This window comes from Ziziphus jujuba, chromosome 5 (genome assembly GCF_031755915.1).
Source record: "Ziziphus jujuba cultivar Dongzao chromosome 5, ASM3175591v1".
Taxonomy (NCBI): domain Eukaryota; kingdom Viridiplantae; phylum Streptophyta; class Magnoliopsida; order Rosales; family Rhamnaceae; genus Ziziphus; species Ziziphus jujuba.
In genome coordinates, this window is record NC_083383.1 from 12,809,827 (window position 1) to 12,823,272 (window position 13,446).

Below are 13,446 nucleotides of genomic sequence, written 5' to 3' on the forward strand. Positions count from 1 at the left end.
GCTTTTTTTTTGTTGGTTGGATACCAAATTGATGCTTGAAATCAAAAAGGCATGCTATACTTAGTTGGAAGCTACTAGCATTCCCAAAAGCGGACCGACTGTGATGAGCCAACCGAAAAAAAAAAAGAAAAAAAAAAAAAAGCAAGAAAGTCTATTGAAGACTTATCATCATTACTTTTGACCTGTAACTAATAATATTAACTTTACAAGATAAATAGAAGGAATCATTTTTTTTTTCTCTATAAATAAATTGAATTTTAGTTAATTATAGATATTATTATTTTGAATTCTATTTTGTTACATTTTACCAAACAAATGAAAAACAATAATTGGATTTAACTTATTTAAATAATCACTTAATTATTTTTAACTAATTAACAATTTGTTAAAAAAATTAATTTCAGATATTAAACTTAAAAACAGTTGGTTAAGAATCATAACTAAATACATCATATAATAATCTATTATATTTGTTTGTTAAAATAATTTTAAATAATGCATATAGAAAAAAAAAAAATCTAGATTGATAGGCATTTTAGCCCACCCACTGCAAAACTCCAAAGAAGAAAGAACACGTGTCCAAAGATCCAGCAACTTTACCATCCTCACTCTCACTCTCGCACTCAACGAAATTGAAAAACAAAAGAAAAAAGCTGTAAAAAATATATATTAAATAAAAAAAAAGAGAAAAAAAAGAAAACGAAAAGAAAAGGAAAAGGAAAAAGAAAAGCAAAGTGGGAGGGGATTGGGTTTGGGATTGAGAGAGGAAGAGAAGAGATTTACAAGGCAAAGACAAAGGAATCATAGAGAGTCGGCGTCTCTTTGTCTTGGCCGACCAATCGCCCTCCTTGTCTTCTTTCTTTCGCCAACAACACCACCACCACTTCCTAACCCTTTTCTTCTTCTTCTTTTTTTTTTTTTTCCCCCCCCTTCAATTTATAAAAACCCAAACCATCTCGTCGCCTTTTCTTTGTTTTTTGTTTTTTGTTTTTTTTTTCTTCTTCTTCTTCTTCTTCTTTCTTCTTTATACTGTTCGTTATTCATATCCCACCTTTTTTATTTATTTTTTTTCTTTTTACATTCGTTTTTATTTTAATTTTTTTTTTTCTACTCCTTACGGTTCTTCCGTCTATTTTTTTATCAATCGGAAGATTACCCGGATTTTATATTTCGTCGATCCCTGTTGTTTTCTATTTTTTTTTTCTTGGGTTGTTGGAATTTCTTGGTTTTTGTTTTTTGTTTTTTGTTTTTTTTTTTTTTGGGGGGTTATTTCTTTGTGGATTTGTGTTTCAGAGCTTTACAATTATCATGAGGACTGTTATTGAATCAGCCGTGGTTGAGAGGGTTGAAGATGGCGAGAAGGAGAAGAAGAAAAAGCGTAGACCTAATCGTCGATCAAAGCAGAACCCCCCTTCCATTTCAGGTGCTCTATTGTTGGTTTTTTTTTTTTTTTTCAGTTTTTTGTTTTGTTTATTTAATTTAATGTTTTTTGTTTTTTAATTTAATTTAATTTTTTTGGGTGTAGATAAAAAGCATTTTGGTGAGATTATAACATAGATTAGGAGTTTACACATAGTATGAAACAGAGATTCACTGTATGTATGCATATTTCAATTGGTTTTTCTACTGACAATTGGGGTTTTCAGTCGTGGTTCTCTTAGTTCTTCTGGTTAGTAATTTTCTTATTGAGCATCTAGCTTGGAAAGTTTTGGTTTTGAAAAAGAAGTACAATCTGTCTTTTCCGGAGTTGGAAGTTAAAAATCTTGTCTTTTTCTGGATATACTTTTGTCAGTAACCTATTGGGTCTGCTTGGGTGCTGGAAAATTTATATTCTAATTTATGCATGAGATTATTATGAGCCTATTAAGCTCTTTCAGGAGCAGTTTTGGCAGTGAATGGCATGGGCTGTGGATTTTCATTTTGATTTTGATCTGGATGCTTTAGAAATGATTCTGGTAGATGGATTTAGAGATTGAAGGAAGCCAATGAGGGACAAAAGTTAGGAAGGAGATAGCTTTCCAGTGTAGAGTGCTTTCAGCTTGGTTTCTTAAATACAGCGCAAAATGGACATATAAAAGTATTATCATGATTAGTTATGTTATTATGATTATTACAAGTTTCGCAGACAGACAATTTCATTATGTTCATAAGCATTTAGCTTTTCAGTTGTTTGACTTGTTCCGTAATTATGGGATACAAACATGATGTATTCAGAAGACATCCTAATGAAAAGAGATTTCATTGGAGGATTTCACTTTGATATTGTAGCTATGAGTTTGGAGGATATTTCCTCAGCAGAATATAAAGCTCATAATGAATATTACCTGGATTCTGGTCCGAAATTTTCTATGTAACAAGTTGGTTTATTTCTTCAATTTTTTACTTATATTTTCTACCAGTTTTCTGTCAATTGTTGATGCTGATATTTTATTTTTCCCTCGTCTAGTAGCATCATATAGTGCAGTAAATGAAATACGTGGTGAAGCAGCGGAGTCTGTGGGAAGTGCTAAAACAACCAATAATGCAACCACGTCTCTGAAGCAACAGAAATTAGAGGCACATCCTCAAAACGATAATATATTGATGAACGCATCAAATGTTGCTTTCAAATCTCTGCCAACAATGCATATAAATGAACAAGCCAGTCCTGAGGATGTGCAGATCTTACAAAATCGGAATCCTCAATCATCTGAACCTGGTGGGAGAATCCTTTCAAAATCCTGTCCTGAGCCAATTTCTTGTGAAGAATCGTCAGAGTCATTCATGAACAAGGATTTTTCTACCCATCAGATGGAGAGTTGTGCCCAGAAGAAGTATTTTGCTCCGCACTGGTCTTTAAATGCTGTTAATGATGCTATCGAGGTCAGTCTGACGCAAGTCCTTTGATGTATGATGTAATTACTTATAACTTTTACCTGAATCTGTACGAAAATTATGGATGTGATTTCTGGAGAGTGGAAGCCGGATATGTTTTTTAATTTCTCTCATCCTTTTGCAGAGGGGCGAGGCTTTTAAAGCTTTATTCCATGTGAATGCATATAATAGACTTGAGGTTGGTGAGCTTCTTTAGTTTGACTAATATATTTTATGTTATGTATGCTTTGTTGGAATTTGGGTTAACAGTTTCTCAATTTTCATTCATTATCTCAGGTAGATACAAAGAAAAAAAAAAAAAAAAAAAAACTTACCTTTTATTTGGTTGTAGGCATATTGCAAAATTGATGGAGTACCAATTGACGTTTTCATTAGTGGAATCGCTTCCCAGAATAGAGCTGTAAGTTAGCAATTGAGTAAATTTTTTTAGATACCTTGTCCATATTTAGTATTTTTCCAAAGAACATATGTGTCTTATTTGTTTTCTATATTTAATTCCTGCTGTCTGCCTCAATTCTATAGTCATGATTTATTTCAGCTTGATGAAAAAATCATTTTGGAATATATTGGCACACATCATCAATGATTGCATGCATATACATCTTTATTTGGACACATCTGTAAATGTCATGATAATGCACATAGCTAATATTCTGCATGCTTTTCTCTGGGTGTGCATACCTTCACTTAGTTCTAAGCATTTAATGGCTCTGTTGGTTTTTGCTCCCATACCTTCACTTAGTTCTAACCATTTAATGGCTCTGTTGGTTTTTGCTCCCAAACCCTTTTTCATTGTATGTACATGGTTTAAATTTAAATTAATTCTCAACTGGAAATTAGTATTATTTGAATTTATTATATTCTGTGTAGGTAGAAGGAGACATTGTAGCAGTTAAGGTTGATTCTGTGGCATTCTGGACGAGGATGAAAGGGTCAACTGGAATGTGTAGCAATTCTGCGTTGGTGGAGGATCTTAGCTTACTTCCAGAAGATACAGAAGTGACTGGTGATAATTACAAAGGTAAAGGTAAGGTAGGTTTGGATCATGATGATGCCAACCATACTGGCTATTCATTCCCTGATAAGGAATTGCATTGTGAGGAAAGTGCTTCCCTAGGTGAAACTTCTCGACCAGACTTGGTTTTACCTTCAGATTATGGTCATGTTGATGGAAGGCAGTCTACTTCTGATTATTCAAATGTAGGTTCTTCTAGTGGACTAAATGATGTCAAAAATGCAGTTGGAAGGATGTGTGCCATGCTTAATTCATTCCCTAATAAGCAACCAACTGGCAGGGTTTTAGCTGTCATTGAAAGGTCTCCTCGTCGGGATGCTGTTGTCGGTTTTCTCAATGTTAAGCAATGGTTAAATTACAGGGAATTGTGCAGAAAAGATGCAAAGAAGAGTAAAACTAGATTTTCATTTGCTGAGCATGGGTACATTCAGCTGACACCAATTGACCCAAGATTTCCAAAAATGATGATCCTTGTGAGTGGCTTACCTGATTGCTTAAAGAAAAGATTGGAGAATAGTGATGCGACTCTTGATATGGAGTTGGTTGCTGCTCGGATTGACAGTTGGGATGAAGCAAGTGCTGTTCCACAAGCCTGCATTTTGCATACTTTTGGACAGGGTGGGAAATTAGAGACACAACTCGATGCTATTTTATTTGAAAATGCAATTTGTACATCTGACTTTTCTTCTGAGTCACTCACCTGTCTTCCCTCTCTACCTTGGGAGGTGCCACAAGAGGAATTCCGAAGTAGAATGGACCTTAGAAAATTGTGCATATTTTCCATTGATCCTTCTACTGCTACTGACTTGGATGATGCTCTTTCAATTGAAGTAGTATCCAATGGTATTTTTAGGGTAGGTGTCCACATTGCGGATGTCTCATATTTCGTATTACCTGACACAGAATTAGATAAGGAAGCTCAAATCCGTTCTACAAGTGTCCATATGTTGCAAAAGAAATTACCAATGCTTCCTCCATTGCTTTCAGAGAATATAGGTTCACTTAACCCTGGAGTTGATAGACTTGCATTTTCTATTTTCTTGGATATTAACCCAGCTGGGGACATTACTGACCAATGGATTGGCCGTACTGTGATACGATCATGTTGCAAGCTTTCGTATGAACTTGCTCAGGACATTATTGATGGGTTAATTGATGTTGAAAATATTGACATTGTAGGCAATGGTAGCCCCCAGATACATGGCCATTTTGAATGGCATGATGTTATTAGCTCTGTTAAGAACCTTCATGAAGTTTCCAAAATTTTAAAGGAAAAGAGGTTAAGGGATGGGGCTCTACGCCTTGAAAGTTCCAAGGTTGCTTTTGTATTTGATGGATATGGAGAAATATGTGACATTAAGCTTAGTGAACGGAGTGAATCAAACTTTCTTGTTGAGGAGTTCATGCTTTTGGCAAATAAGACAGCTGCTGAAGTCATATCCAGGGCTTTTCCTGATAGTGCTTTACTGCGGAGGCACCCTGAACCCAATATGCGGAAACTCAGAGAGTTTGAAGCATTTTGCAAGAAACATGGTTTTCAGTTGGATACTTCTTCTTCTGGTCAGATCCATCAATCATTGGAGAGAATCAGGACAAAGCTTAAGGATGATTCCATCTTCCTTGATATTCTTATGAACAATGCTTCAAAGCCAATGCAATTGGCAACTTATTTTTGTAGTGGGGAGTTAAAAGACTGGGGACATTATTCTCTGGCTGTTCCTCTCTACACTCATTTCACTTCGCCTCTACGTCGGTATCCTGATATTTTAGTACATAGGACACTGGCTGCAGTTTTAGAGGCTGAAGAGTTGTATTTGAAACATCAGAGGTTGGGAAATAAAGTTCAAAGGCGAGAAGAATTGATAAGAAGATGTTTCACTGGTATTTATTTTGAAAAACCCGCTGCTGAATCCAAGGAAGGCAAGGAAGCATTATTGGCTGCAGCACTAAAGCATGGAGTTCCTGGCATTGAATCACTTGCTTATGTTGCCATTTATTGTAATGACAGAAAGCTGGCCAGTAGGCGTGTTAAGGATGCCTGTGATAGGCTCTATATGTGGGCTTTGTTGAAGAAAAAAGAGGTACAAATTAGTCTTAGTTCTCCTGTTTTACTCTTAAATTTTACACTTCTTGTTTCGATGATATATATATATATATATATATATTTTATATTGTTTATGAACATAAAAAGAAAAGTCATTGTTGACATCACTTCTGATTTTTTAAGACAAAATGATATGTAGTTGTGGTAGTTAGATGAAGTTCAGGTTGCGCTCTTATCTAGTGTATTCATTCCGTGGATATATGGTCCGTGTTTCATGTTTAACCTGCCCTGATTTCTCCCACAGATTTTGCTATCAGAAGCAAGAGTATTGGGCCTGGGACCTAGATTCATGTCCATATATATTCACAAGCTAGCTGTAAGTGCTTTATACCTATGTGTGTACTCTATTATTCTTTTCGTCGTTTTGTTTTTTAGTCCATGCTCATGCATATTCCCCAACTTGCTTGCAGATTGAGCGGCGAATATATTATGATGAAGTTGAAGGATTAATGGTAGAATGGCTAGATGCTACATCTACATTGGTGCTTAGTTTGAGTCCTAACAGACGCTGTCTAAGAAGAGGTAGCCCTGGTAGATGGAGGGCGCTAGAAGATGTTGCATTGATTGTTAGTCCATGTGACCTGAAATCTGAACAGGATGTGTCTGGAAGTAGTAATGATGAGCATGGTGCAGCTGCCTATAATTCAGAGCTCTCCAATTCTGGCTCTTCAGAAATAGAAATAGATCCTGTGGTTTTCCCCCTCACGGTGCATGTCCTTTCAACAATTCCTGTAGCACTTCATGCGGTTGGTGGGGATGATGGACCAGTTGATATTGGAGCGAGGCTGTACACGAGCTCATATTTCTATTGAGCTGCTGGTAGGGGGGGTTTGAAATCGGACGGAAGGATCTGATGTATTGCAACTGAGTGGAACTTGGGAGTGGAGAGCAGAGCGCTTTGTTTGTTTTTTTTTTTTAAGGAGGAAAAGCTCTGTTGTAGATACACTAAGTCGGTGTATAGTTGAAAGTAGATTAGTAGGATAACAGAAATAAATAATGGTTTAGATTTCTGGTGTTGCTTTTCTAAAACGAACTTGTTTCATGGGAAACATGTGGTGGGAGGTGTAGATAAAGAAAAAGGCTGGGGGAGTTTGGTTTACATGTGGCATTGGCTATGGCTATGGCGGTTGGTTTTTAACAAAAGCTGCTTCCCAGGAATTGGCCCTAGTTTTTGTATGTCAATTCCTTCCAATGTTACTTTGTTTTAGTGTGAGCCCCCCATCTTGGCACTTTTTAACACCATGTTTCTTAGGTAGGTTTTTTCTTTTGTTTCTTGGCGTTGTTTCTCTTAGGCCGCAGCAGCCCAATAAAGTTTTTGATTTTGGGTGGCGTAGTTTTTCATTTTCTGTTTAAAGCGTCAATGAAGTAGTAATGTTCCCTTTTGACATTTGCTTATGTTATTGTTTTGTTGTTCAAAGTGGGTGATTTGAAAGTGTAATAACATGTTACTGAGGCTACTACCTGGTTCAATTTTTGTCGCTGCTTCTTTTTTCTTTTTTTTCCTTTTTTTTTTTTAGATAAAAAAGAAATTTACTTTAACTCTAACAGTGAGGCACGCAGAAGTATTTGACAGAGAAGTAATTGACCAAATTCTTTTTGGATTTTCATAATCTTGTGGGGAGTACTTTCTAGGATATTTGTGGCTAAATAAATGCACCAGGTAGACGTGAGGGAGTCAAATGTTATGTAAATTTAGCATGTATCGTCATCAAATTGAGTTTTATAGCTTTTATAATATGTTATGTTCCAGGCTGATGGATGTGTGGGGAGTGAAACTACATCTATATTTAACAAATCATGACCAAATTTGTAAATCATTAATAGGTATAATGGGTTTCAAAATATATTATAAAATTAAAATGACCGATGTCTATTACATTAGGCAAATTTTTTTTTTTTTTAAGCAAAAAAATGATGGGTAAAATATATATTATTTAAAAAAATAAAAATAAAAAAGAAAATGGGATTCTAGGCAACGTAATGTCAAGGCCAGGGCTACGGGGGGAATACAATACGACTTAAAAAATAAAAAAAAGCCCTAAACTGAGAATTTACGCGCCAAAAAAGCAGAGAAATTGAGAAGAGTGGGACAATGACGTCAGTGGTGGGATGGTATGGACCGCTGATCGATCTCTCAAGAGCGGCTCTTCACGTCGGCCATTTTGTTCAGCTCCTGGTCTTCGTCCACCGATGCACTCCCGTTCAGGTCTCTCTATCTCTCTATCTCTGTGTGTGTGTGTGTTTTTTTTTTTTTTTTTTTTTTTTTTTTTTTTTTATAAAGATATTATTTAAAGTTATAATAATAATAAACAAATAGTGGGATTGAAATTGAATTGGGGGAGGAGATTGCAGTATAAATCATGGAAAGGAGGAGAGGTAGTGAGGAAGGACATCCAGGTAGGAGACGATACAAGGCCTTTCTTCTCCATTTCCATTTGGCAAAAACATTTGGCTTCCATGGTCGTTGCCGGCGACGTCGTTTTGTTACAAAGTAATTCATTCGTTCTTACCCCTCCTGTATTCTATTCTCATCTCTCCCTCCTTCTCAATTTACTAACCAAACCACTCTCTTGTATCCTTTCTTTTTTTTTTTTTTTTTTTTTAAATGTTGGTTGGTTCAGATGTGAAGATTACGAAATTCGGAGATATTGTGGAAGGCAGAGCCACCCACTGTTCTTCCTTGCTTTCTCTCATCCACCAACCTTTTCAATCACTTATCTCCAAAGGTATGTATCAAATCAATCATGTCAATAATCAACTCAAATACACCATGCTTATTTATAAGCACTGCATTTTATAGTTTTAAAAAGTCTAATATGGATGGAATACATTCAGATTTTTTATTTTTCATATTCCATAATTTTTTTTTAAAAAAAAAAATTCAGATTGGATACACCTCGTAAATCTTTCTTTGGTAGGCAAACCTCAAGAAAACCCAATTGTAAGCAGAGCCCTATTTCCAATTTTTTTGGTGTTAACCTTGTAGGTGTAGGTGATTTAGTAGCTGAGTGTCGTGTTATTGGGTTAACGGCTAAAGAAAAGCTTACCAAGCTCATGGAATGGCTGCTCCGATCTGCTTCTGCTTCCACCTTTTCCGACTTTCAGCCCTACCGCCACGCCCTTCCTGTTTGTATTCCTTCTCTCCTCGTCTCTAACATACATTATTACTTTATTTATGTGAACCTATTCATTGTCAGTACTTTTTAGCTCATGTCTCCATCTGCTGCTTGGACTGGCTTATCCTGGATGCTTTTGAACTAATACTTATGGAGACAAACTTGCATGGCAGAACACCCATTTCTCTAAAAACTGGAAACTTGAGGAAAAAAGAAAATCAAAGGACTATTTTTCGCTCACAGAAGTATTACGTTTAACTGGCTCTTGTAAGGCGGTCTTTTATGCGTCTGTTGGCGAGATTTTTCTTCCATTTATCAGCGGACTTCTTGGCGATGAATCTGATAAGGAAAAGATGTTTGTCAGTAGGAGAGTGTATGGAATAGAAGACTCTCCTTTGGCAACTGATCTCATTTGTACTGGCTGCCTGTTTTGTGGTACCCCTTTCGATATGGAGAACAGGTATTAATATAATGTCATGCTTTACTTCCATAACAGCACTCAATATGAAAACTGAAAGGTGTTTTGTTTTTCTCCATTGCAGCAGGTACAACATGGTTGAGCAGAATGCAGGACCATTTTATTGCTCAAAGACCTCAAATCGCCTTCACAAAATAAGCTCCATATACAGGCCCTTCATGGTATGGACCCATTGTTGAACATTGTTTTGTTTTCTTCATGCATACCTCCTTTATTCCCTTTAACATTCTGGAAGAGCATGTTGAAATTGTACTGCAGTTATATGTATGGGATGAATCAGACTATGTACCCCTCCTTGTCAAAAACAAGGCTGCAGAGCTATTGTTTGGAAACTTGAGTGCTGAAAGAGTATATTCATGCTTTAGAGAGCAACAGAATGACCAAAACCCAGATCCAATAGATGATCACAAGGACAATCATCACAATTCAAGAGGTCCCAATCAAATACAAGCTGTTGGGGTATCGGAACCTGTTGTTTCTTGTGCATTGGATGCTAAAAAGAGCTTGGGATTCAAGGCAAATGTAAATGATATCAACTTTTATCTTATCTGGTTAATTCTTTTAAAATCCTTGCTGCAACAAGGAAAGAACAGTCCACTGAAATTTGAAATCATTGTAAATCCCGGCCTGGATTGTGAAAATGGGAGGTTTGAAATGGTTTCTGTATGGATGCCATGTTCCAGAACCAAAAAGATTGTATCATAAAACTGATGTCGCAATTTGAAATATAGCTTCACTCAAATAGAACTCATGCATGAAAATTCCTTTTGAAACATAATATTGAAGATTATTTATTTCTTAGCCTCTCAGTTGCCTTGTTGTGTTAAACATAATGTGACAGTCCATTTAACAAAATTAAACGACCAATAGTTTCCGTAGTTAAGTTTTTTGCCAATATACTATTTTCTTTGTGCACCATCACTAAGAAAAATTTAAATCCTGTTCCAAGGTTAAATGCAACCCAAAAAGAGCCTATTTTGAATTTTAGCAAATGGGAAAATAAATACACAGGCAAAGTAACGGAGAGGCTATCCTTGACTAACCTATAATAAATACCTGAAATAAATAGAATTGAACAAACAAGATGACCTTCCCAGAGGCAAGCAAAGAGAAGAAGATTGGATACAAGCTCTTTTTTAACTGGTAAGAGTTTTGGGGCATAACACATGAAGTTATATCCTGGAGCAACAGATTTTGCCGTGAACGTATACACACAATCAAAACAAAGAGCTTTTCAAAAAGTGATTATTCAAGCTTTTAAAAGTCGAGCAAAGGAGATCCAGACATGAGAATTATGTCTTTATGTGCTTGAAATTAGGACTCAGCTCTAGTCTCGGTTAAGGATGCATCAACCGCAGAATTCTGAGCTTCTAATAGCTTCATTTGGCGTTCTGCATGTTCTTTTTCACAGGCATTAATTCCCATAATAATGTCGAGCATGGTACCAGTTGTGCCAAAGAACACAAGGGGTCCGAAAGATTTCCTTTTTATACCCACTGGAATGGCTATCAAAGCCCCTGCTACTGAGAATACCCAAGTGCCCAATGCACTGCACAAATTCCATGTAACACATCAACTTTTCTTTGCAGGCAATAAAGGAAACTAGAGATAAATATAAAAGCAAAGAAGTTAACCTTAACACCACAAAAATTTGGAGATGCAACTTGATGAAAAAAGAACGGCATATGATAGATAATCTAGCAACTTTGAATTGAGAATGAAACTGCTCAATACTGAGGCTTAATACTTGGGTAAAGTGAGGTTTAAAAGCATTCTGATAAAGTTCAAACTTTTATCTAGTAAGCATCAATGTCCCTCAACCAAATTATTGAAATGCATTACAGGATGAAAATAAAACTGGGAACAAAAAAGGTCCTAACTTGGACTTAGGCTGGACCAATATTACAGCTTTATGTTTCGTTAACCTTCTCAGCAAGTAAATTTCATCATATCTCTGCGTTTTACAATAAGCTTAAGTTGTTCATAAGTTTCCTGATTTAGTTTGCACTTTCAAATTTTTTATTTTTGGGTGATATTTTAAATTTGTTTTAAATTGGAAGCGAGTTCCATACCAATGCAGTGTAATAATTGAACCGTTAAAACATAAGCACAGATAAAACAATCTTAATAACATGCAACAAAAACATCAATACGAAAATAAATTCAAATTTTTGAGAAATGCAAACTTGGTATTGAAGTTCGAAAAGAAATGCTGTCGAATTTCTAAGCTGAATTGCAACCAGATGACAAAGTGGCAAATATTATATAGAGCTACAGAGTAGTCCCACACTTAAAAAAAAAAGCAATAAAATTTAAGACACAAGAATGTGAAAACTAAAGAAGAACAATCTACTGTTTTCGATCTAGAAAACGATTACTTATTCAATCCAAAGCGGTAAGGTTAAGTTCAAAACAACACTCAAATATCTTTATTCGCCATAATTTGCTCCTCTTTATGTACAGAGAAACGAGGAAGAGCCATAAGGTTTCTAAGCTCCTTGGATTATATTCATGTCAATAATTAAAGTGCCTTCTATATTCACTGGCCTTTTAACCCGAAAACATTTTGAGGCACACCATCTTAGAAGTCACAAAGCACAAAAAACGAAAAGGCTTAACACCATAGCATAGCATAGCAAAGTCTAACATCAGCTAAAAAGGAAGCAAATACACACAAAAGCAATGTGAAGGGGGGAAAAAAAAAACTCACTTGGAAACTGAACAGTCCTCGAGCTGCTTAACATTCTCTTTGCTTCCCATTACTCGTTTATTTAGCTGCTTCTACCTGTTCCTGAAAAGCAAACGCCAGCCCCGTTTCAGTCAACAATATTAATGTAGATAGTAAGCAACTACGAAAATGTATTGTAAAAAGTGAAATTCTATGTGGGTTCTTATTGTTGAAAACCAATCTCTATTATGAAATTTTTTTTTTTTTTAAGGAAAAAATTATTTTAATTATCTGAAGCACTTTTGTCTTTGAGAAACTTGGCTGTTTTTTATACCGCGAAAATTAAAGCTTTAAAATTGAAGACAAAAATTAAATTAAAAAAAAAAAGCGATTGCTTTATCAAAAACTTTGATATCCAGAGAGGCAAAGCAAGATTTGAAGCTAACCTGAATGAGTAACCGAGCCGCGAAGACCAGAGCACCACTGTTCGCTTAGATCGGCGGTGCTTCGCTTGGAACTTTTGTCTTTGTTCTTTTACTGGGTCCGATCCTATTGCTTGCTTGGAGTGTAATCTCTTAATTCTTTTGGGCTGGATCATCTGCCTATTATCATTGTCTAAAAGCCCAAGCCTAATTGTAGGAGGGCTAAACGACGTCGGTTGAACCAAATTCAGATATGTTCGTCCACTAGAACTTCATTTGGAAAAAATGATGGCATACATAACAGACATAATTGTTATGATAAAGTTTATGTTGATAAGATTTGTTATATCCTAATAATTATATGTAGATAAAATAAAAATACTCACATAAACTTTGTTATTTAGCTTTGCAACTTCATCCTGTAGCTATTATCACTTGTATAAATAGAGTGCATTGATGTCTTAGGGAAAATATATTAATATGCATTTTTTTTTAATTATTATCCACTTCATTCAGAGCCACCAAAAACTCCAAACATGTAGGAAAAAGTTGATGCAGCTAAAGCTTCAGTTGCAATCTACGAAGAAAGCAGCACTCACCATGAATGCTTACTTTGATAAGATGAAAGGAATCTCTGACAATCTAGCCTTGGCAGGATTCGCGGTTAGTGGTGATGATTTTGTAATTTATTTACTTGGAGGATTACCGAGTGAATATGATGCTGTGATAGCAAACATAAATTCAAACTGACAACCTGTTGAAATAGAAG

The 13,446-nt window shown here is 35.7% G+C and overlaps 3 protein-coding genes across 7 annotated transcripts; 2 read left to right on the forward strand and 1 right to left on the reverse strand.

The window, feature by feature from the left end:
• Nucleotides 1-706: 706 nt before the first annotated feature.
• LOC107406620 (DIS3-like exonuclease 2) lies at nucleotides 707-7,467 on the forward strand. 3 transcript variants are annotated; one of them, XM_048476498.2, is made up of 7 exons: nucleotides 707-1,423; nucleotides 2,450-2,862; nucleotides 2,999-3,052; nucleotides 3,206-3,274; nucleotides 3,745-5,970; nucleotides 6,238-6,309; nucleotides 6,404-7,467. In XM_048476498.2, exons 1-7 carry the CDS (start codon nucleotides 1,309-1,311, stop codon nucleotides 6,803-6,805), a joined length of 3,351 nt encoding a protein of 1,116 aa, XP_048332455.2. In that variant the 5' UTR covers nucleotides 707-1,308; the 3' UTR covers nucleotides 6,806-7,467. The 3 variants fall into 3 exon arrangements, with proteins under 3 accessions (XP_048332455.2, XP_048332454.2, XP_048332456.2); XM_048476497.2 differs by having other exon boundaries at nucleotides 708-1,423; nucleotides 2,447-2,862; XM_048476499.2 differs by lacking the exon at nucleotides 707-1,423 and having other exon boundaries at nucleotides 2,789-2,894.
• A 133-nt stretch (nucleotides 7,468-7,600) lies between these two features.
• Nucleotides 7,601-10,355, forward strand: LOC107406804 (uncharacterized). 3 transcript variants are annotated; one of them, XM_048476500.2, is made up of 7 exons: nucleotides 7,601-8,199; nucleotides 8,311-8,484; nucleotides 8,615-8,719; nucleotides 8,980-9,119; nucleotides 9,283-9,569; nucleotides 9,652-9,748; nucleotides 9,846-10,355. In XM_048476500.2, the coding sequence occupies exons 1-7, from the start codon at nucleotides 8,103-8,105 to the stop codon at nucleotides 10,290-10,292; spliced, it is 1,347 nt and encodes a 448-aa protein (XP_048332457.2). In that variant the 5' UTR covers nucleotides 7,601-8,102; the 3' UTR covers nucleotides 10,293-10,355. The 3 variants fall into 3 exon arrangements, with proteins under 3 accessions (XP_048332457.2, XP_048332459.2, XP_048332461.2); XM_048476502.2 differs by having other exon boundaries at nucleotides 7,675-8,199; nucleotides 8,346-8,484; XM_048476504.2 differs by having other exon boundaries at nucleotides 8,062-8,199; nucleotides 8,339-8,484.
• A 330-nt stretch (nucleotides 10,356-10,685) lies between these two features.
• On the reverse strand, nucleotides 10,686-12,841 carry LOC107406803 (uncharacterized). Its single transcript, XM_048476505.2, has 3 exons — nucleotides 12,702-12,841; nucleotides 12,298-12,378; nucleotides 10,686-11,136 (listed from the first exon to the last, which is right to left on the reverse strand). Exons 2-3 carry the CDS (start codon nucleotides 12,345-12,347, stop codon nucleotides 10,902-10,904), a joined length of 285 nt encoding a protein of 94 aa, XP_048332462.1. The 5' UTR covers nucleotides 12,348-12,378; nucleotides 12,702-12,841; the 3' UTR covers nucleotides 10,686-10,901.
• Between the last annotated feature and the right edge of the window lie 605 nt (nucleotides 12,842-13,446).